Source organism: Megalops cyprinoides, chromosome 9, assembly GCF_013368585.1.
Source record: "Megalops cyprinoides isolate fMegCyp1 chromosome 9, fMegCyp1.pri, whole genome shotgun sequence".
NCBI classification, from domain to species: Eukaryota; Metazoa; Chordata; class Actinopteri; order Elopiformes; family Megalopidae; genus Megalops; species Megalops cyprinoides.
In genome coordinates, this window is record NC_050591.1 from 16779317 (window position 1) to 16802229 (window position 22913).

At 43.2% G+C, this 22913-nt stretch overlaps 1 protein-coding gene and 1 non-coding gene across 3 annotated transcripts; one reads left to right on the forward strand and one right to left on the reverse strand.

Moving 5' to 3' along the window:
• Nucleotides 1-6102: 6102 nt before the first annotated feature.
• Nucleotides 6103-22521, forward strand: ngef (neuronal guanine nucleotide exchange factor). 2 transcript variants are annotated; one of them, XM_036537547.1, is made up of 15 exons: nt 6103-6520; nt 10040-10157; nt 10721-11044; nt 12433-12521; nt 13550-13785; nt 14593-14753; nt 15206-15358; nt 16689-16818; nt 17246-17320; nt 17499-17588; nt 18922-19085; nt 19433-19591; nt 19963-20042; nt 21893-21997; nt 22299-22521. In XM_036537547.1, the coding sequence occupies exons 1-15, from the start codon at nt 6271-6273 to the stop codon at nt 22496-22498; spliced, it is 2334 nt and encodes a 777-aa protein (XP_036393440.1). In that variant the 5' UTR covers nt 6103-6270; the 3' UTR covers nt 22499-22521. The 2 variants fall into 2 exon arrangements, with proteins under 2 accessions (XP_036393440.1, XP_036393441.1); XM_036537548.1 differs by having other exon boundaries at nt 12436-12521.
• trnah-gug lies at nt 14337-14408 on the reverse strand. Its single transcript has one exon. It is a non-coding gene; the product is annotated as a tRNA-His (tRNA).
• Nucleotides 22522-22913: the final 392 nt, after the last annotated feature.

Consider the following 22913-nt stretch of genomic DNA (forward strand, 5'->3'; position numbering starts at 1 on the left):
TGCAGTAATGCACTACAAACCTCTTGCTAGCAACAGCACTAGTTTGACTACACTGAAACCCATAAACAGCACTTACAACCACTGCAAACTCCCAGAGAAAAATGTCATCTTGTTCCGGTTGTTCTGTTCAATCTGACAATTTTCATTTCAGTTTGCTTCTTCCAGACCAGACACTAGGTTGTATTCAAGCAGTATTCTCTGAAAAAAACAAACAAAAAAAAACCCAAAACAAAACATATAACACAAATTATTTTTATGGTTTACTTACTTTATTTTATTATTACTTTACTGTATTATTGCTATTATGGTTTAGAATGACCAAATTTTATTATTTTTTTTTTTTTGCTCCTCTCAGTTGAGGTCTCTGAGAACATGACTTAATGCTGAATATTTCCATGATGTTTCCTATGTTCTGTTACCTCTGTTTTGTGTAACCCTTTTTTATTGATAGGATCCAAGCCGCTGAAAGGGAGGGGAACCCTTTGTTCAAAAAAGAAGTTTGTACATTGACTGGCTCATTTGCTAGACAAAGTCTTCAGTCATTTCAGGATCTACAGGGGCCATACTCCCTGTCTAGGTCATTGTATTTCTACAAAGGGTCATACACCCTCCCTGGAACATACTTCTGTGTTTCTTTTGGCTTTGCTCTGCTCTTTGAGTCTATGGATTCCCAGGAATAGTTTAACAGCCATACCCTGTTGCAATCACTACCTTTAGTAATGTCACAGATGGCCAGATCTTCCCTTTAAACATACAGTATTCATGTTGGTTAACCTTACCCCTCTTGGTGTATCAAATTTGGCACAGGGAAATTCATGCCCTGTATGTTACATATCTGTGCACACATACATATTTAGATGTGTATGTGAGATATTATTTATCAGAATGTTTTTAATCCTTAAAAGTATGTCTCATCAATTATTCTACTTAAAATTTGTACACAAGTTCTATTTCTAATTCTGTAGTGTTGATTTAGAATGAAACTTTCTGATGAGTTTTGTACTTAGTGGCTTCTACGTATCAAAGGTACCTTTCTTTAATTGTTTACGCTACGCTCACAGTGAATTTCCCGAAATAAGCTTTGGAGGTGCTTTCTGATTTTTTTTTCTTATTGTTATGACTATCAGATTAATCTAACTCCACAGAAAAGGCCATTATTCATGACAAGCTTGATGCAAGTTTCAATCAAACTGTCACAAAGGTCTTTTAAAGATAAAAGATGAATTTATTTTCCCTGAGCTCTGAATATAAAATTGATGTGTTGATGCTGTAAACTGAAAATTGCAAGAACAAATGGGGACACTGGCTTTTGTAATAAGAACATTATATCTGCAAAGGCCCACACAGAACAGCCAACTCAGTTCAAGCCCATTTTTGCATGACTGTACAATACTGTATGTTTGAAGTTAGTGTCAAAATCTTTCTTTTAGAGAGTAAAAAGTGCGTCAACATTCCCTTTCTAAGAACAATGAAACAAGTTACTTTAACCAACTTCACGTCTTGTATTCAGGGGGAGATAGGAAAATGTGATAGCCCCACAGTGGGCTGCCAAACAATACAACTTAAGGCTGTTATATATATGACATAATATATTATATATATTATAACAATAACGCGCCATTGTTTTGTAGATTTAAACAGAAAATATTTGTGAAAAGACATGTTTAAATAAAGATGTGGCATGTTGTTGATTATGGTGTTGCTTTTGTTTAACCACTTCTCTTTTTTTTTTGCATTCATGGCATAATTTTCTTGCATTATCTTTCCTTTCCTACCGTTATTGTTTACCGTTTTGCTTTTGTTCCTGTTGTAAGAATTTCGTGCCCCCTAGTGGTGATGGCGGGCATACAGTTCTGAGGTGGTGTGACGCTTCAGTACAACGATCGAAGGACAAACAAAGAGAGCAACTGGCTGAAGAAAACAAGCGAACACGGTTTAGAGAGTGTCTGGAGCTGCAAACAGTGATTAAAATTAAAGTGTTAATCGTAAATAAAAAAATTACGACAGTCCCACTAATAAATATTCTTTTTTTTATGGAATATGTTATTTTTTCCATATGTGTTGCATGCCCGTGTGTTTGTTGATATAAAACGTGTAGTTAAATTATAGGTATAAGTGAATATTATATCTTTAAGAAAAAAAGATAAATTTGCATGGATTCTCAAAATCAACAAGGTACACAAAATACTTTGCATGTATTCCTGTTATAAGGAATGCTTACAAAGTAATTTGTATGAATTCTCGATACGAGCTATGTATGCAAATTAATTTGCATGCATTCTAATATCAGCAATGCATACAAACGAACCTCATTAGCGTATATACTTGGTAACAACAATTCAGTTCTTGATGTTAACAATTGTTTTTTTATAGTAATGATTCCCTTTATTGATATCAACATCCTGTGTGTTAAACTCCATAGTTCCAATCACTGGTTGACTGAACAGATTTACTAGAACTATTTGCTAGTCTTAATGGAATTTCCTGACTTAATTCTGACTAGTTGAATACCTAACTGATATCATGAATACATTTAATTCAATCTGTATGCATCCACAGAAATAAATTCTCCTTTCTTAAAAAACAAACAAACAAACAAAAAAAAAAAACAGGATTAATAGGAGTCTTTCAACACAAAAAGCTGCTCCACTGGAACTTTCAGTTCTGCACTTTTCCTTACGTAGGCTATTTACGGTAAACTGTGAACACCATCCGGTCTGGGTCCAGTCTGGCACCACAACAAGAGGCCCTGGTTGAATGATATGTATAGGCCCAGAAATACATGGGACCTCAGATTCCTTCTGACTGGCACCGGAAGCCCCAGGAGACATCAGCTAGCGAATCAGCGGGAGAAGCGTGTGCTCTAATGGCCTTCTGGCAGGATGCGTTCCTTTTCTTATGCAACTGTCTGTTATCACAATGAGGATGTGCAACTTTATATTGAGGGAACAAAGAACTGGGGCTCCCTTCGCCTGCTTACTGACAGCACCCACAGATGCTGCCCCGTGTAGAGTTCAGCCGCGTATGTTCTGACCAACTTCTGCAAAATTAAAGTGATAGTTGTCTATCAGCTTCGATGTATCGGTGAACACATTTAGTGCGAAAGCTAGCTACTGTTAAGTGCACAACATAGCACGAATGCTTCCAGGAAAAAGTTAATTTGCATGCATTTTTGAAGCATAAAAATTGGCATTAGAACTACTTAAAAGGCATGCAAATATAGAGCATTGCTATTTTGAACTGGCTGTGTTGTAAAAATACATAAAAACTGATTTCACTGCTATTTGGAAGCAGCAAAAGTGAATCAAATTAATTCATATTTGGATCAAAAGTAAATGGAATGAAATTCTGTATTGCATTAAACAGAATCATATAAGTGTGCTACCAAAGTAAAATTTAAAATTGCTGATTAAGTCAGTATAATTTGTGCTGAATTAAAATCTTGAAAATAAAGTAAAGAAGTCAATGAAATGGCTGGACTGTCTTTTGTCAGGTTAATTTGCTGTTCAGTTCTGCTTTGGTTTCATTGGCTTGCAGTTCCATATTCCACCAGTATTTTTTTTTTTACCAGTTTACCATGTAATTCAATTTGACGTGCCTTTCGTTAGCCTGAGTCAGATGCAAGCATCAGCCAAATGCCTCACCCGCTCACATAGTATCAAAGAGCTTGGCGCTCACTGTAGCTTGCCTTGAAGTGTTGAGCCAATGAGGAGCGGCCATGGCTGAGGGTGAGCTATGGAATTGCCCACACGTAATTTAACACGAATGAATACTTACCAAGCGATGTGGAGGTTGATAGACCTGCTTGGGTGGAGTGAACAAGGTAGCCTGTAGAGTGGGCCTCTTCTGAACACCCATAACTCCCTCTACAGGAGCGGAAAATGTGCAACAAAATAAGATGCCAACAAACATCAACACTGTTTCCACATTAAACATCCAGTCAGGATATACAGTACGTCATATACTCTTCCGACACAGTGACCAGCCCAGCAGTATAACGAAAATGACTGATTCATTACTGTGCATTGATCTATGTAGACTGAATCTGTAAAGACTCAGAATTCAGAAAAACCAAAGTCGCAGTGGAGTGTATCTTACTGGTTATACAATTGCACGTAGACTGTGTTTTGCCCCATCTAAATTTTTGTGCACTTAAACTTGAAAATATTAAAAGTTAGAATATTATTGTTGTTTCTGAAGTCAGACGGTTGATCATATGTAAAAAAGTTAAAAGCAGAAAGTTGCTGAGAAAGTTTTTTTTTTTGCAATTGAAGAAAGGGACAGCTTAATGTTTAACCATCTGTGAATGGTACAGGGACACCAAAGGCCTTATCAGTCGCAGTTTGGAATTTGCACCCCAGCACCCGATACAGTGTTTTATGGTTTATGTGATCTTGATCTGACAGAAGAAAAGGGGTAAGAAACAGGTTGTGACTTCTGTGGCTCATTTGAAAAAGAATTGCATTCTTGACCTGTTTCCAGAACAACACTTTCTCAAGTGAACTGAACGTGTTTGGGTCCCCTTGATGCTGAAGTCACTAATTGATGCGAAGCACGCAGCATACCACAGATGTCGCGGATGTGAAATGAGGAAATCGCATTCCTTTCTGCGACCCATCCCTATTTTGCACGGTGTTCCGGGAACTGAAGAAGCAACTGCTCCCTGCCCCACATACACACACACACACACACACACACGCAGACAGAAACCGACCCGCCCATGGTGTTGTTTGCTATGGGCGAGTGACGGGCCCCACTGCCCCGGTGCTGATATCACGCAGTGTAAACCATCCTGATCTGATTGCAAATCTGCAGCCACTCAACCAAGTCAAAAGCACCGCCGTCGCTTTACAGTGTCTCTCTCACACCAAAGTACATGGGGGTGCTGAATGGGGTGCCGGATAAGGTGCTTTACACCGTGCCATTTTACCCTGATGTATTTTATTTTTGGTTCACTGGCCTTCAAACTTTAGACAGCAGGGGGCGTATGTCTGCTTTTCAGCATTTGACCCTTCAGTCCGAAACAATAGGCTGTTCAGGTGAATTAATCACAAAAGTCATTTGTACAGTCTGACGGTGAGTAACAATGCCTGTCCCAAAATAGTTTTATGCATGTTAGTAAAGGAATGTGCATGTCAGAGTTGCACAATTTGAATCTAATGTTGACTTCAAGTACTCTGTCAAGTCAGATTTTTGATGGATCCCCAAAACTTAATGTGCATCAGGTCCGGGACTTTAACTCCCTCTGAAGTATTTTCAGTGAGCTGCACGTTAGCTGCTGGTCCATGAGAGTGGGTGCACAAAATTAGAACAAAGCTCTAGGAAGAGTGTGTCCCCAGTCGTGTCCCCCCTTTCCCCTGGGATATTGTGTGATTTTGTTTGACCCTCTGACTGCCCCCTCTCCACCCCTGGATTAGGGGCTGTGTGCACCACTCTTGCTGCTCATGAGGGCATGGGCACTGGGGGGCATTTAGCTAGGCCGGTTCCTTGCTCCTCATTTAGGTAATAAAAGGAGAGCAGTCTACAGAGTGAACTTTGCACGTCAGCTGACTGGAGATAAGGCCCTGGCCACGAGCGGCACGGTCAGAGAGCCTGTCACATGCAGCGAGCTGTGTGGCTTTCCGGGGGGCAGGCTCACGTCCGTCCAGTCTCTCAGCGCTAACCCTGCGGACCTGGGGGGGAGGGACTAACTAATAACAATAATTACCATGGTGAAGAATTTGCTGGCAGAGGTGAGTGGCTTTTCTTGTTCTGGTAGGAGAGGGCAGGGCGCTTGTGAGGGGAGGCAGACAGGCAGGCAGGCAGGCTAGGCTGGCCCGTGTGCTGTGGAATGTCCTGACGTGGAAAGCAGTGCGGGGTGGTGCGTCGAGCGAGGCTGTGGCGCGGTAAACACACTAAATGCAGCGCGTGGAGCAAGAGATTGGCTTTCACTCGCTCTCCGGCTCTCGACGTTGCTAACAACACTCTCGCCTCACTGGCCGCGGGGGCCTGCGCAGGTGTGGCCCTGTGAGGGCCGTGACAGGAAGGGAGGGGAGGGGAGGGGAGGAGGAAGGCGCCGGCGCAGGTGCTCATTGTGACAGGAGCTGGGGCTGATGACGGGGACGTCGGGGAGCCCTGGGAGCTGTGGATTTGCGAACTGACAGGGACAAAAAAAAGCGCTCCTGGTGGATAAGGGCATGTCTCTCACGCTGTGGATTGTCTCTTTTCTCACAAAGCCAAGGCCGGGCAGGGTTGGCTGTCCGGTTCCGAGAGGATTCTGAGAGGATTGTCATGGCAATGACTGCCCTCTTCAGGGGCAAGTGGGGGACAAAGCCCCAGGACGCCCCGGACAAGCGACCCACGGCGGTGCAGCCGAGCCAGGTGGAGGACGAGGAGGACGACGATGACCACGATCATGTGACCGAGGATGGAAGCGGCAGGAGACACACGCCTATACGCAGGAACTCCAGGTTTTACAGGTCCATGAGGAAGAAGAGGCTCTCGCGGGATCAGCTATCTGCGCCTGATCAGCTCAGTGAAAGTGAGAATGTTTCTGTGATTCCTTGCTGCCTCTGGCTAAGGGTCGGTGATCCTCGCATTTGGTCACAAATACTGGGCTGAGAACATTATGTTTGCAATACAGTCTGATACATCCTGAGGATGATTGTTTGACAGTACGTTGCAGTACAAACAGACGCATGAGAAAAGCCCCAGTCCCACAGGCAGCATGTGAGATTATATTTATATCGTATGCAAATATATATATATAGAATATATAACATAACATGCTGGGGGTCATTTTATCACAAGGCATTCCTCCTAATCCATATCTAAGCACTTTGGCCTTGCTGTATGGTTTGTTTCAAAAATTGTGAAAGATGCACAGAAAAAAGCCTCTCAGTGTTTTGTTTCTGGCTGTACAAATCAATGCTGCAGCCCAGGACGTCTGAATCCAGAGGAACCGGTTCCTTTGTTTTAAGTGCTGTCACCCAGAAGCCTGCTGTCCTGGCTACTCTCTCAGCATTGAGTCATCAACCTATCCTTGTGCAGCAGAATACCTGTGCTGTCAGAGTGCTCCAGGAAAACAAATAGCACTCAAGAGCTTTACCATGCAGTTTCACATTCACTAAGGTTTCTGAAAACTGAACTGACAATCCTGAAACTGGAATCAGAAAGATTCTGACAAATTTCACATTGTTTCACATGTCAACAGTTAGCCTGAAACATGCCCGGGCTGCTTTCATGCTTTGCCTTTCCAAGATGCTGAATACGTTTACTAAACCAGCAGCAAAAAAAGGTGTTTCCTGTTGTAGTTTTATGCTGTCTGTATCTAAATGAAAAAGCAGTGCCATCTTCAATCAGGGGCACATTTTTTACAGCTAAAGGCTGTGCACTAAATTGAATGGCCCACTTGATTCCAAATTACATGTCTGCAGGCTCTCATGGGGTAAGGTGCACCCTGTAGACTATGTGACCCTAATGACTGAGGGGACCGCTGCTTTTTTGTATTCTGTCTGGCCATTGCGCTGGCGATGACTTTAAGAGAGAGGCAGAGCTGAGTGTGTTTGTAAGTGTTTTATGCTTTTCCTCTTTCACCTTTGATCCTTTCTCCAAGCTTAACACAGGGCATCTGATTGTGGGGATTTCCGTCAAATGTAATATTTGACAACAGCAGGCGATTTTGAAGATCATTCATTATACTTATTCATTATATTCATTTCATTATACAAGCTTGACATTCTTGGTGTGAATTTGTCACATTTGGCCCACTTGGAATCTTCAAATGTGTTTCTAAAATAAAATAAAACTTTTAAACCCCACTTACAACATAATGATCTAAAGCAACATCAGCTTGATTTGCCCTCTGAGAGGCAGAATTTGCCCAAAACTGGCTGTTTTGATAAGCTTATCTTATCGCACATAGATTGAGGTTTTTTCTGGAAAGTTGTTTCTCTTACATAATTCTTCTTCATTTAAACACACATTTTCATGTTTAAACATATTTTCTGAAAGGCTTATAGTGTTCTTTATGGATGTGCTTAGCCAGAACAAATTGTTACTGCGCAGGCATTTTTTCCAATGGGAGGTGCTTCAGTACAGTATGCAGTGGACATTTCAATACATGTAGTAAATGTACTTCTTTTGTCCCGGCAAAATTACATAACAAGCTTCAGTGCAATGTACACAGCCAATGTATTCAACCACCCGCTCCCAGTAGTCATTCAGTGCAAAGTCTGCCTTGTGCTATTTTTACTGGGGATCTTCAGCATACAAAACAACCTGAGCCAAATTCACAGAACCATAATATATATATATATATATATATATATATATATATATAATATACTGTTGTTTGTATGTATTTTGCCCCTCTGTATTAATCCATAACAGCAAGTTCTACATTTAATGTTGTTTATGTAGCGGCTTTCACATACAAAGACGTCTCAAGGGGATTTACAGGCAATGCGAGGAGCAATAAACACATGTAAGGTAGACATTAAGTAATACTATAGGGCAGCGATATAATGGCAACAAGACAGCAGCAACACAACAGTACAATACAAGCAGAGCAGGTACAAAGAAGGAGTCACATAGGGGTAGCAAGTGCCTAGTACCCAGGATCAGCATAGGCCATGACAGAGGTGCAGGGTGGCAGCAACATAGTGCTGGCAGATGACACTGCGGGACAGTGGGGGGCATTTATACTATAAAATAGTTAAAGCACATAGGAACAGTTACACTGGGGTAGCAAGCGCAAGATTAATTCATGTAAGGTTTAGTGGGTATGTGAGGCTGGTAGCAAAGAAGGCCTTAGAAACCAAAAACAAGATTTGAAATTGAATGCATGTTTTACAGTGCATTTGCATTTTCTTGGCTTTTCAGATGGGATACAGCAGTCTTCAGCGGAAAAAGACAATAGTCTCATTTGTATGTTACCATTAAGTTTAAATAAGACAATAGCACAAGTGCTGGCTTGTCGATGGCAGAAGTTTGGTAGTAACTCACGCTCTTTATGATGCATCATTATGTGGGTGTATCATCAAAGTGCTGGTGCCAGGCTTTTCTTTGGCCTTTAGTTTCTCTCTTCCCTCATTGGTGGCTGCCTGTGTGGCACAGGCCTGGAACACAGGAACTCCATACAATGTCTGAGAACAGCAATCTCAAAACAACTTCCAGCCTGCCTTTGCAATCATGTTTCTTCAAAGAAAGTTAATCATTGTTTGTCAGATTTATAACTGTTCATGTATTTATAGATTAAAAAGCAAAAAAGTGAGTATCAGGGAATAGTTCTGAGAATCCCCTGCACTCTTCTTTGGAACTGTTTTGTGTTATTGATGCTATCAATACTGCAGGCCCTCAATGAAAATGTACTGTTGAGTGAAAGGTACCCTGGCCAGTCAGGCTCTGTTCCTTTGAATTAGAACATTCTGGCCTGAGAGATTCCAAGAAAGGCCTCACTCTGAAGCGAACAGGTGGAAGTGGTGGCGTAGAAGCTGTCTGTCATGCTCACTGCTGCCCTGTAGCAGACCAGCCTCTACAGGCCACACTGCCAGATGGCCGAGGTTTGAGCGTGTGCCAGTGGTAAAACAAGTGTGTGTTTGTGAGAGAGAAAGGACTCCGTGTGTGAAGATTGAGGAAGAAGAATGCTGTGGCACTCCCTCACTCTCTTGAAAGCATTACCAGTGAGACCTGCAGCTCCACCCTGCCACCCAGACCCCACCCTGTCCCAGGGCAGGCTGGAGGTGCCTGTGGAAGCGCGTGGAGGCGGTTATGCCAGCCTGCCCTGACAGAGTTGAGAGCAACAGACGAGCCAGTAAAACGTATTGCTGGCGCTCTAAATAAAACAACCGGGCTGCAAAAACATTCAGTCACGTGTTCTGCAGGTATAAGCCACTGAGGGTTTCAATCTCAGCTCAAGAGGCCCACAGCGACAGATTTTCTCCAACTTGCATTTCCATGTCATTATTTTTGTACAAGCACACTTCAGCATGAAAGTGGGCATGTTGTATGCAGGGGAGCCCTGGAGCGCTCTCTCATCTCTATTTCCCCATCACCACAGGCTCTGCTGCCTCACCCAGGACAGCTCAGGATGTGACCCCCAGTGGCAGGACGGGACCCTCATCTGCCCTCGGAGTCCCTGTGTCTCACAGATCACCCCTGTCTCCGCACAAACGCCTGTGAGCTATGCTACAACCCCTCTCAATATGTGCACACACCCCAACACATATATATGTACACATACAAGCACACATTCAAACACGTATATACACATGCCCAGATAAACACTCACACACATAAATACAACCACCCTCAGAAAAACATACACACCTATCCGTGGGTCAAGCAATAGCTAGAGGACATGGCTGCCTTTATTTTCACATAAGGAAATTTCCATTCATGGGGTACATAGGAGTACTGAGTACTGCATTTCGTTGCCTTGTACTTGTTACATGTGTAATGACAATAAAGTTGAATCTAATCTAATCCAATCTAATCTGAGGTACAGAGGTATCAGGGGTACAGAGAAAGACATTCAAAATAAACAGAGAAGGTACTGATCTTAAGATTTCTGATAGACTGAAACAGCGGTAGCCTGAACAATAAAGGCTAGGTCAAGCTCAGTGACGACTGTTGTGCCTTTTAGCCACTGGTGTTTATATTGCTCCAGCAGCAGCTTCTCTCTTATCTTGATATAGAAATTAACTGTCTTGTTGTTGTTTATTCTCGTCTTTATATTTAGTCCAACCTCACCCTTACATTCTGGAGCTGCGTTGCCGAGCAACGGGGAGCCCAGGAGCCTACACACACTACAGAGTGAGGCGATGTCCCCCTCAGCTGCGGAACTCAGGGGGGGTTCAAGGGGGACGGGCTTATCTCCCGGTGACGGGCAGTGCGGACCCTCGTCTGCAGGCGGACGCTTCCACCGGCCGCAGCGGCACAGTGCAGACATGGACAGCCTCACCAACAGCGTGTCTGTCTGCTCCATTCAGCCACCAAAAGGCAGCACGCTCTCACAGCCCACAGACACGCGAGCCGAAGCAGACCTGGACGCCATAAAGCTGAGGTAGGGAGCTTGTTGCAGCAGACATCTCTGTCATGGTATTTTAGTCATCCATCACGGACTGCATGCATCATACAGTCTATAAGGAAAAAATACAGAAAAGCTAGCAGATACACTTAAATTACATATGAAAGACAGAGAGATGAAGGGACTGTTTCAATGGTTATAGAACTGTATTCCTGCATTTCCACCTATCAACAGATGTTTCTAAACTAACAAATCTGTCTGTTATAATTTTGGTCTAGGCTATAGTAATGTACAATTCATTACGGATCTTTTTTCTATGTTCGTGTTATTTGCTACTTGGATTTTTCCCTTGACTTTTATTTCAGTTGTTACATCAAAAAGGCACCATTAGAACTGTGTTTGTCAAAAGCAGTACTATCTCAGCAACTATCACCCAGAAAACAAAATTAATACTTGTCTTACAAGCAACATGACTAGTACAGTACTTCACAAAATATTCCATTTGTTAAAGTATCTGACACCTGAAGTCCTGTTTCAGCTTGAAAAAGGTGCCCAGTTTAAATTCAGGCTGAATTTGTTTCGTGTGTGACAGTCAAAGAGCGTTTAGGTGTGAAAGATGCCTCCGATGCCGCACTGTAAGCTCTGAAGTCACAAAGCAAAAACATTACACAGACAAATTTTCTCCTGGGAGGAAGGAAGCCGTTTACAGTGACCTGATCCTGCACAGGGTCTTTATATGGCCAGACATTGCCTTTCATTTCCAGACCTGTTTTGAACACGCTGTATTACAGGACTGCCATGCTGGCCTCTATTCAAGAAAACAAAACTACGTGCAACAAAGAGCTTTCTCTCACAACAGGATGTTTCTGCCCACAGCCCGGGTTCATAGAGGTTTATTTGCGTGCCATAAAAGCCATGTCTCCATGCATATGTGCTTGATTGTTTTCATGCTGTTGACACTCAAGAAGCGAAGTTGTGGGGATAAATCGGAGATATATTCTGCAACTTTTAAGAATCACTGCAATATTTGCAAGCAAACTCAAACAATCTGCTCATCGTGGATTATGCTGCTGCATAGTCATTGTATTACTGCATGCTGTCTGTCTCTCACTGGCTTCCTATTTTTTACATTACATTGTTTCCATTTAGCAGGCAACTTGACACAGGTTACAATTTATACATGTTATCCATTTATACAGCTAGGCATTTACTGAGGCAATTCTGGGTTAAGTACTTTGCCCAAGGGAACAGCAGCAATGCCCCAGTGGGGAATTGAACCGGCAATCTTTCACTTACAAGCCCTGCTCCTTACCACTATGCTACACTGGCACCTATGATCAGTTGATCAGTCTTCTTCCCAACTGTCCCTGCCTCTCACTTCCTCTCTCTGTCCCTCTATCCCCATCTCTCTCTCTCTTTGTCAGCAGGCTGGTGAACAATGGTGAGAACTCACACAAGACAGAGGGAGGAGAAACTCCAGCCTGTCACAGCATTAAAATCATCAAGAACATTGGTGAGTTTGCTGAAATGTCGGCGATGGCATTCACCCATGGGACAAAATAAACAGCAGGCCGTGAACATGTGGTAAACTGCACCCACCGCATGCATGTGTGATAAAGGAGGTCAAAAAACGGTAAGGGTAACATTAGGCAACAGCAATACGCATATGAATACAGACCTAAACCTCATCAGGGAAATTTTAAGAGAATGATCAAACCAGCTATCCTGAGTACCCATTCCTGCTTCCATTATTATCAGGCAGGAAAAGTGATGTAGGGTCAGGTTTCTCTGATGTGAATAGCCTGTATCCAGAAGTGAGGTGGGTGTAAGAGTGACAGGTCATGCAGAGATTCGTCTTTGACGTGGGCGGTTTGAGCGAAGCGGCCAAATTCGTTCCTTTTCTGCATGTCAGAAGGCTGTTGAAGGAAAGTGGATATCGAAACTGCAACCATTCTCTGGAAAGACATCAGTCTCCCTTATGTAACAGCTATTTCAATACACCCACCTCTGGACACATATGAGTAGCATTTCGATTATTGAAGGATGTTATGCAACTGTTTCAGACTGTTCAATGTCACCTTCTAGCATCCCTAAAAGAAATAAAGGCAAATATACTTGTCTTACCAGCTAGTTTTTATTAATTTATGCCTCAATCCTTCAAAAATACATGGAAAAGAATCATTCTGAACCAAGTATCTTCCTGTGGTGACTTCATTCTTACTCTGTTTCCTGTGGGTATAAACTGATATGAAAACTACAAACTGACAAGGAGAGTTGAAGAAGTCTCATTCCTATCTTTTCAATTATAGCCATAATCCATCACACTGTAGATTTCATAGTTAAGCTGACTTCCAGAACATCTCTCTCAATGTCAGTGTTTTAAGGCTGCAGTGATGTGACAACAGAAATATTCTGATAAGGTTTTGTAGTAGCTGGTTTAAAGCAGCTACAGCGCTGACACACTCCTCATACCAGGTCTGAAGGCTCTCACCTGTGGATATGATAGTGGTAGTGTGACCTCTCTCCCATTTTCTGCCTCAGGCTTCCTGTATCAAGAATACAGGGACACGTCCAAACAGCAGGAGATCCAGCAGAGGAGGCAGCAGGACGCAATGCAGCTGGGCTCGGGAGGCGGGGCCGGAGGCATGGCCCCGCCCACCCTGCAGCTCCAGCTGAGGAACAGCGCACAGTCCCTCAGCCTGTGGCAGAACCTGGAAGTGGTGCGGCAGAGTGGTCTGCTGTCCGAACTCACACAGAAGGAGATCATTATGCAGGAGGTAAGTGGTAGGGGAGAGCAGAAGAGAAGGGAGGATGGAGGAGGGAAGAGGGAGGAGGGAGGAGGGGGAGGGAGCCAGGTGGGAAGGTGAAGGAAATATGGTGAGGGTTCATTATTAGAGTCTCCTCAGCTACAGCAGAGTGGAGACAGACTGCATCGGGCATGTGAAAGGGCCACTGGATCAGAGTAAAGGGAAATAATCCAGTTCTGGGGGTGTTAGGGAGTGCATCAGGTACTGTGTGAGGACACCACATTACATTACATTATTGGCGTTTAGCAGACACTCTTACCCAGAGCGACTTACATTAATTACAGGTTTATTTTTTAACATTGCTTTTACAATGTTATCCATTTATACAGCTGGATTTACTGAGGCAATCTTGGGTTAAATACCTTGCCCATGGGTCTGCTGTACCCATGGGGAATCAAACCGGCAGACTTTCAGTTACGAGTCCTGCTCTTTAACCACTATATGCTCCACTGCTGCCCAAAAAAGACCACAGATGGGCCCCAAACAATTACCACCCTGATGCTGTGCCAAGATTTGCATCCTGCCGTGACCCGGATTTGAACCGGGGTTGCTGCGGCCACAACGCAGAGTACTAACCACTATACGATCACGGCAAGCTACCAGGGCTACTAGAAGGACAGAGCAGTAGGGAAAAGGAGGAGAACAAGAGAACAGAGGAGCAGTGAGAAAAAAATTCTCCTTTTGATATAGAAAATGCAAAGCCCTGAAAAGTTGCTATGTATCATTTTGCCCATTTGGCTCACTCAATCACACAGTATGTACTGTCTTGTCCTGAAGGCCATGTTTGAGCTGGTAACCTCAGAGGCATCATACTATAAGAGTCTGGAGCTACTGGAGACGCACTTCCTGAAGAATCCTGTTCTGGTCAACACCTTGAGCCAATCAGACATGCATTTCATCTTCTCCAACATTAAGGAGGTCATGAAAGCCAGCGAGAGGTGGGTGAAGCAAAGAGACGACTTGAAAACTCTGCAACACACACATTTTGGCAGAATCAACTAAAAAAGCATTTTTAAACCACCTCAGTACCTCTAAATTTTCCCCATCAACATCATTAACTCTCCTTTACTCTCCTTGTAATATGAGAGGATTTAAATCTATGAAGACCTTTCCCCAGTTTTTCCTAATAATTTGCATGAGGGTTAGTTTAGTTTGGAAATCTTACCTAAAGCATAGGGTAAAGATAAGAGGTACAGATTAGCTTACAAGATAGCCAGCATTTTTGGTACAAAAGACCAGGAGCCACTGATGCTGTCATATGCTTCTGTTTTCATCTGTCTTACAATTAGAATCACTGTTCCCCAGGTTTTGGAAGGAGTCAGACTTTAACAGGAAGGACTGGGGGATCTAACTGAATTTGTCCCTGAACGATGGTGTCATTGCCACACAGGTTCCTGATGGACCTGGAGAACCGAGTGGAGGAGTCCATCCAGATCTCGGATGTCTGTGACATTGTGCATTACCACGCTGTCAATCACTTCCATGTCTTCATCACCTACGTCATCAACCAAGCATACCAGGAGAAAAACTACAGGCGAATATTGTGCGTACTGCAACTAAAATGGGCTAAATACACATAGGAATGAAACAACCTGTATTGGTATAGGACTGGAGAGCATTAATGCGGCCCAGAGAGTTTTATGGATATCTGCATGACTGAATCATCCAAAGAGGAAGCCTGTTGAACTAGTTTGTTACATTACATTTACATTACATACATTTTAGCAGATGCTCTTATCCAGAGTGACTTCCATAGAACATAAGTGTATCCATTCAAGTTAGATGAGCAACAGTGTCAGACCAGGCTGAACAACACCCTCAGACCAGTGGGTGTGAGCATAAAACAATGCTTTACTTGAGTTAAAACCAGAACACATACTTTCATTTTCAAAAATTCTCAACAAGTGTACCACTTGTGAACTGCGAGCATACATGTCACTTTATGTCACTGTATAGTTTATTTAGTTCTTTATTATTTGCCACAGGTAAGATTGATCGATTGATCTCGATAGTTCAGCTTGACAGACAGCATTGCTTTGGACACGTAATCTGCTGTCACCTCCACATACCAGACACTTAAACTGTGACCATCTTTCAAGGTAGTTTCGAATGGGAAAGCCCTCCAGAGTGAAACTCAGACTACTTCTCTGCCAGTACCTTAATAGGAATGATACATGGAAAATCCCTTCATGGATCACTGACAATGAACAGAGGAAATTACGCAAAAGAGAAAACAACTGTTGGTGCATGGCAACATAAAAATCAAGGTTAACTAGCAACACAGTGCCCTCCTTTATAAGGGAAATGTACTCGATTTCTGAACATTACCTGTACGGAAAGGGAGGGAGGGAGGGAGGGAGAGAAAACAGAGCATCTGTCTGCATGTCTGTGGTCAGATGAAGGATCTTTAATAAGGAACCACAGTATTAGTCTGTCAGTTTCTTAGCCTCTTTGTCAGTAGCACACTGTCAGCTTAAATGAATGTGAAACTTTTGTGAAAAATGCCAGTGACGTTTAAGACCATAAGCAGCTGTTTTCTCCCCCTTGCATAATGTCCCCTAAGGCTTTGAGCTTCTTAGAAAGTTTTCACTGAAAACTGGCTTGATTTACATTCCACTTCAGATTTTGAATACCATTTAAGTTACCTTAGAGGGGAAAAAAAAAACGTTAGCACGCCTTTTAATCTTTTCAAAACAAAACTAAACCTAACAAATTAACTGCTTTCAGACAGGCAAACTTTGCTCACGAGTTGTGTTGTCGTATTTACTTGGAATAGATGACCTCTGCTGGGAAGATGGGGGAACTGCATGAGCAATTATTGTTGCCATTGATTCTTCGGGTCCTTTGTCAAGCGTGCCTGTGTTTTGCCCCAGACAGGGAAACACAGCTTTCCGCGAGATGATGGCCCAGCTGGAGAATCAGCCCAGGGTACGAGGCCTGTCCTTCACCTCCTTCCTCATCCTCCCCTTCCAGAGGATCACCCGACTTAAACTGCTGGTGCAGGTGTGTGCAGCTCTGTCTGTGTGTGAGGAGCGGGTTGGGGGGAATGCGGGTCAGAGGAGCTGGTACACATTGCAGATATTCCTGGAATACCAAGGCCACAAATGGCAGAATTCTTCAACACACACACACACTTGCACCTGGTCTCCAATCAGATGGGGATAAGCAAATTATTCAAAATGTCTGAACACTACTGTTGATAATCAACTGTGGATGAGACAGTTATTTTTCTCAGAAGTTTAACTTTAGGGAGGGACCATGGAAATGGCTGGAGTTAAACTGAATTTTTTACCTGCTCAACAGAACTGTTCCACATTCTATTTTTCATGGAATAATAACCCAGTATGTAGTGGAGCTGCAGTGTAATAAATATAATCTGTGTGTGAGATATGACCCAACCCAGTGACCTGTTGTCCCCGTCACCCTACAGAACATCCTCAAAAAGGCAGAGGAGAACTCCGAGAGGGAAGCCAACGCCATCAAGGCTCACTGTCAGCTGGAGAAGGTACAGAGCATAAGTCTGCAGAATTTGAGGTGGCCTAAGGAAGAAGCAGAGTTTCTTTTTTTACTGCCTACATTAGGAGAGTGCATTCTCTGACAACTTTTCACAGTGACTGTGTGGATACCCCCACACACTCATATACTCTCATCCCTTAGCTGTGTTTGGGTGTGTCTGTGTTCAGATAGTGAAAGAGTGCAACGAGGGGGTGAGGAAGATGAGCCGCACGGAGGAGCTGATCAGCATTGAGAAAACACTGGAGTTCAAATCCAAGGTACCTGCACTCAAGAGCCACTTCTGGTTTCACATTGTGTGCTCTAGACGCTAGATACAGGTGCCAGTGTCATTTCACAGTGAGCAGAGCAGGTAATGAAGGTATGATAAATGGGTCATTAATGCACTGATGCGTGTGAACAGAACAGAAGATGACAGAAGAACTGTACATTTTGAGTGACACCTGGTGGAGGCCTGCTTTAAACCTACACTGTAGGATTTTGCCACAATTTTACCCCATTGCATGACCTCCCATTTTTCAAAACTGGAATGAAATTTAAATGTCAGATCTAATGATTGGGATGTCTAAGTGTCAAATTTCCTCAGCAAGGTCCCACCCATTCTAAGACATCCAGAGGAAATTCTGACAGAATGTCAGAAATGTTCTTTCCTGACGTTATATAACCGTGAAGTGTGAGAGGCGCTTTGAGGTGATTACCCTGTGAAAACTTGCAATAGCAATAAGAACTGAAGACAAATGACAAGCTGTTCAAACTGGAAAGAAATGACAGTGAAGACGAAGTTTTTGAGCTTCACAGTGTGCAGAATAACTTGATGAGCTACGGCAGGAGTGTGATTGCCTGTCTGACATCAGTACTGCTGAGTCATCTTGAACAGAGAAAGAATGTAGCTGGAGAAAAATTGGTCAGGAACCTCATCTGCTTTTTAAGTTAGCAATAGTTTTTGTTAAGTCAATTATTACTATGTTAATAATTACTATAAAATATACAGCAGTTTGCACTTTGGGATGTTCAGGGATAGAAATATTTTTTCTATCACAGCCAAGGTAGCTTCATATTTTGTTTTGAGTTATAGAAACACATATAAACAAATACAAAAATGTACTGCCGAATCGGCTCTTAAGTAAACTGTAAATGTGTCATAGTGAGAAAGAGAGAGAGAGAACATGGTGCTTGTTACATACTCATCATAAGCACACCAAAGGGAGCTACTCACCCTTTATCAAAAGAGATATTACAAATACATTAAGAGTTTTAATACATTAAAAATTTTAATAACTACATACCGTTAAGGTTTATTCTTTTTGCTTGTTTTGAAAATTTCAAGTATCAGGTGATTACTTGAAATGCAAATATGGTGAAAGTATATATGCATATTTTACAAATTTGTTTACTATTTGACTAAAAAAAATCATTGTCTAATCCCATTCTTTTGGAACCATTGATTTAGAGGCCGAGACAGTGGCACGTAGTGTGACAGCCTAGAATGCTAAAGAGCTACTGTGCACCTTCCCCATCGCAAGATCCCACAGTCATGCTCGACACAGACTCTTTACACTGCTGCTGTGTAACCTGACCTTATCCCACCCACAGTCGGTGCCGATAATCTCCCACTCTCGCTGGCTGCTGAAGAAGGGCGAGCTGCAGCACATGTCTGGGCCTAAAAGCACTAGGACCATGAAGAGCCGCAAGCTCTACCAGCCAGTCTACCTCTTCCTGTTCAACAACCTGCTGCTGATCACCAAGAGGAGTTCCAAGTGAGTGCTATGACTGATCCGGTGCCATCATCGCAGCAGCTGATGTGGGCTTCTGAGGATGAGGTCACAATTTACTTCCTGTGTCATACATAGCTTAAGTCCATTTTTAATTCGGACTGTAAGGGACCTTGAGCTAATGCCGTCTTTTCTTTACAGAGTGTCTCTTCTACATATTCATTATGCTGAATTCATCAATGAACTCTCCATAGCCTGTCCCAGTGCAATGTCTTCTGTCTCAGAAATGTTCATGAAAGTGAGCTACCAAGATTGCTGGCAGTGAATCCAAGCTTCGTGAAGGGTAGAGTAACCTAAGTGTTATGTGGGTTCTGTTTCTGTGTGTGTGTCAGTGGGGAGAAGTTCCAGGTGCTGGACTCATGTGCTAGGGCCATGCTCCGGACAGAGGACCTGGAGGACCAGGGTCAGATGCTAGCTAACGTCTTCAGCCTGAAGCTGCTAGAGAATCAGGAGGAGCGGCAGGTGTCCTACCTGCTGAAGTCCTCCAGCATGTGAGTGCAGCCTGAACATCACTGATCACGGCTTTATGTCCACTCCCTGCTCCTCGTTCAGTGTGATAGCATCTTCTTAAAGTCGCCCTTGGATCATGTCACCACTCATCCTTAATTTTTATCAAGTACATTTCATAATCCAGTTCATTTTGCTTTTTTGAATGTTCACAAGACAAAACTCTTTTTGACATGCAAAGTCAGAATCACACACAGTCCTGAAATGAGACAAGACAACAAATGGTAACTGAAAATGAAGATGGTTTATGAGCACACTGACTGGGGTGTTACAATGCTCATTGTTCAGTGTGTGTTGTATGATTGATGCTGATCGAGGCCTGATATCCGTCATGATATTGTCCTGATCCATGCAGGAGTGACAAACTGCGCTGGATGTGTGCCCTAACTCCAAACCGGCGCACACGCTTCCTATCCACCAGCGCCCACCAGCAAGGTGAGTCACACCCCCTCTGTGCTTAATGAGGCCTAAACACCTGACAAAAATCTCTATCCCTATAACCCACCCATTACTCATTTGATCCTGTCATCTCAAGATGTATGTGGCCTAGGATGCAATATGGTAAGCACTGTAAGGGTGGCTGCTAATCCAGTAAATGAAGAATTGGACTGTCAGTGCAATTTGAATCTTTAGTATGCATGCATACCTGTGTCTACCATCACCCCTAAGGTAAAATCAGCCCCAGTCCTAGTAGCTCACAGGGACTCGTACAAAAGGTAAAGAGAAGAAAAAGGCACCTCTACACCCGAAAGCATCCTTCCACTTCAGCCTCCCCCGGCTCTTTTTTCGCAGTAATTGCACTCTCTCTCAGAGAGCGGGCAGCTGAATTCCTCAGAGGATTAGAGTGGCCTGCCTCTGCTCCGGCCATGAGGCACCGTCTGAGGGCGAAATTAAGGAGCCGCTTTCCGTACGGCGTCCCGCTGGGCACCGCGTCTCCAGCGATGCTGCCCGCTGCGCCAGGGAACAGTCAACAAACCTGGCGAGGCTCTTCAGAAACACACTGCCCAACCTTACAGCCCGCCAATTAATCTACAGCCAAGCTATGCTGACTGAGCGACTGACTGCTTTCGCTTCCCCCATCAGTGCTAACACTCTGACCTTCCACCCAGGCCCCAGGGGTTTTACTGACCGATGCCTTTTCACAATCAAATGCACTCAGCTAATGCATGATGCTCCCCCAATATCTGAGATTAACCTGTCAGATTTAGATAATTTACAACTACATTACAGAAATGTTGTGAAAATCAGTGCAGCTGGGCAATATTCCTTCACGCCCACAAATCTCAGTGAAAAACCCTCTGTGAAACCTGAAGAGGGCACATTCTTATGTAAGTAACATTTAAGACGGCACCTTGTGTTAGACTCCACTTAACTGCCTTATTGTAATGGATGGGGGCACATTTTTTCTCAACTGCTTAAATGAATGTCCTGAAACACTACCCACATACTCAGAACAGTGAGCTCAAATTTCACAACAATGTAACTGGCAAAACAACACGTTTCAGCTGGCAAAGACAAATGCATAGAGCAAAACAATCTTACTGTATTTTACAAATAATAGTGTTACATTAAACACAGTAAAAGCAAAAAGACAACCACGGCAAATTTTCCAAACTGTAGTAGTATAAAGGAAAATACAAAAAAGTCAAACCAGTTTTACTGTAACATAAAATAAAAAAAAAAAACTGATTATCTGGTCTCTTTATTCCACATCACATCCGATTCTGTGAAGCTGAAATATGGAGTAATATATTGACATAATATATGTCATAAATCTCAAGGAAGTCTGACCTCATCATTTCTCTTCCACATAACTCATATAATTATAGCACCCTGCCTCCAAAAATACCAAAATGATTTTTTTCAGTTGTTCAACACCATGCAACTCATATGAGTACATAACCTCAAATAACCTCATGTAAATTGATGCATTGATTGTTGAGTGAACCATTTTGCAAAAATGGATTTAAACAAGGAGGATGTGAGGATTTGGATAAACAAATATGGGAGATAGCAATAAAAAACAATATTAGCCATTTTAGTTAGCAGAGCTTACGCGATTCCTTTTTGCGTCTGTTGCAGAGATGTCTGTTAACTCTTTTGTGAAAATGAGTTGTACATTTGCATTTTGTGTAAAAGCAGTAGGAAATGACATTAGTGTTCTGAGGAAATGTGTTATTATCGTGGGATTTGCACTCACTGTTCTGAGACTGTAGATGGTGTTTCAGGAAAGGTGTGTAAGCAATAGCGAAACACTATAATCAGCAGTGCTCTGTGATTCTCAGACTCTCCTCAGGTGCAATGCATACAGTCCTACTCATCTCAGGAGCCTGACGAGCTCTCCATCGAGATGGCCGACGTCCTCAACGTCTTGGAGAAGACAGATGATGGTGAGTCACTCAGTGATCACAGCTCATCAAGATCTTACAGGAAATGGGCACACCGCACTGTGAAAAAACAGAAACCTGCCTCATTTCCCTGAACAAAAATATTCACTTTGACGTAAGAGCACATCAGTTTCTCGCTCCTCACACATACAAGAAAAAAAAAAAGCAAAGCCCCCCTCATTTGGCTTGACACAGGTAGGGTGAATTACATGGCATAATTACATGCTTATAATGAGATATGGTTGGACCTACTCCTCCATGCTCTTGCAACTCTCCCTTTAACCCTTCCTGCTCCCCAACATAGGCTGGATGATGGGGGAGCGGCTTCACGACGGGGAGAAGGGATGGTTCCCCTGCCGGGTTGTGGAGGAGATCAAGAACCAGGAAGTGCGAGCACAGAACCTGCGGGAGTGCCAGAGGATACAGCTGGCCCAGGGAGTGGGTTCTGGCTCCGCTGCAACGAGCTCCAGGGGCAGGCGCACGGCCAGAGTCACTCATTTCTAATTGGTTCTGAATTGACCAATCAGAACAGGGTGAAACTGCAAGCGCCCTCCCACTGGCCTCGATAACCGTCTGGGACACCCTGAGGGGGCAAAGCAGGAACTGCTGAAGAGGAATGAAAGATTGTCATGTGGGCAAACGTAGAAATGACGCAATGATGGAACTCCATCCATGCCATGTCTAGGGACTTCATTTCTAGTTGGACTCCTGAATTTATGTCACATGACAGCACTCATCATAGTCTTTGGGAAGAAGCCATTGTCTTCCAATTCCAAGACCTTGAACGCATTGCCTCATGAACTTGGATCATTGGCACTGAAGATTTATAGCTTCCCTGCAGAAACACTAAAGACAGGACTCGGTGGATGCAAAGCACCAGTCAGAGGAGAGAGAGATGAGAGATGAGAGGAGAGACATT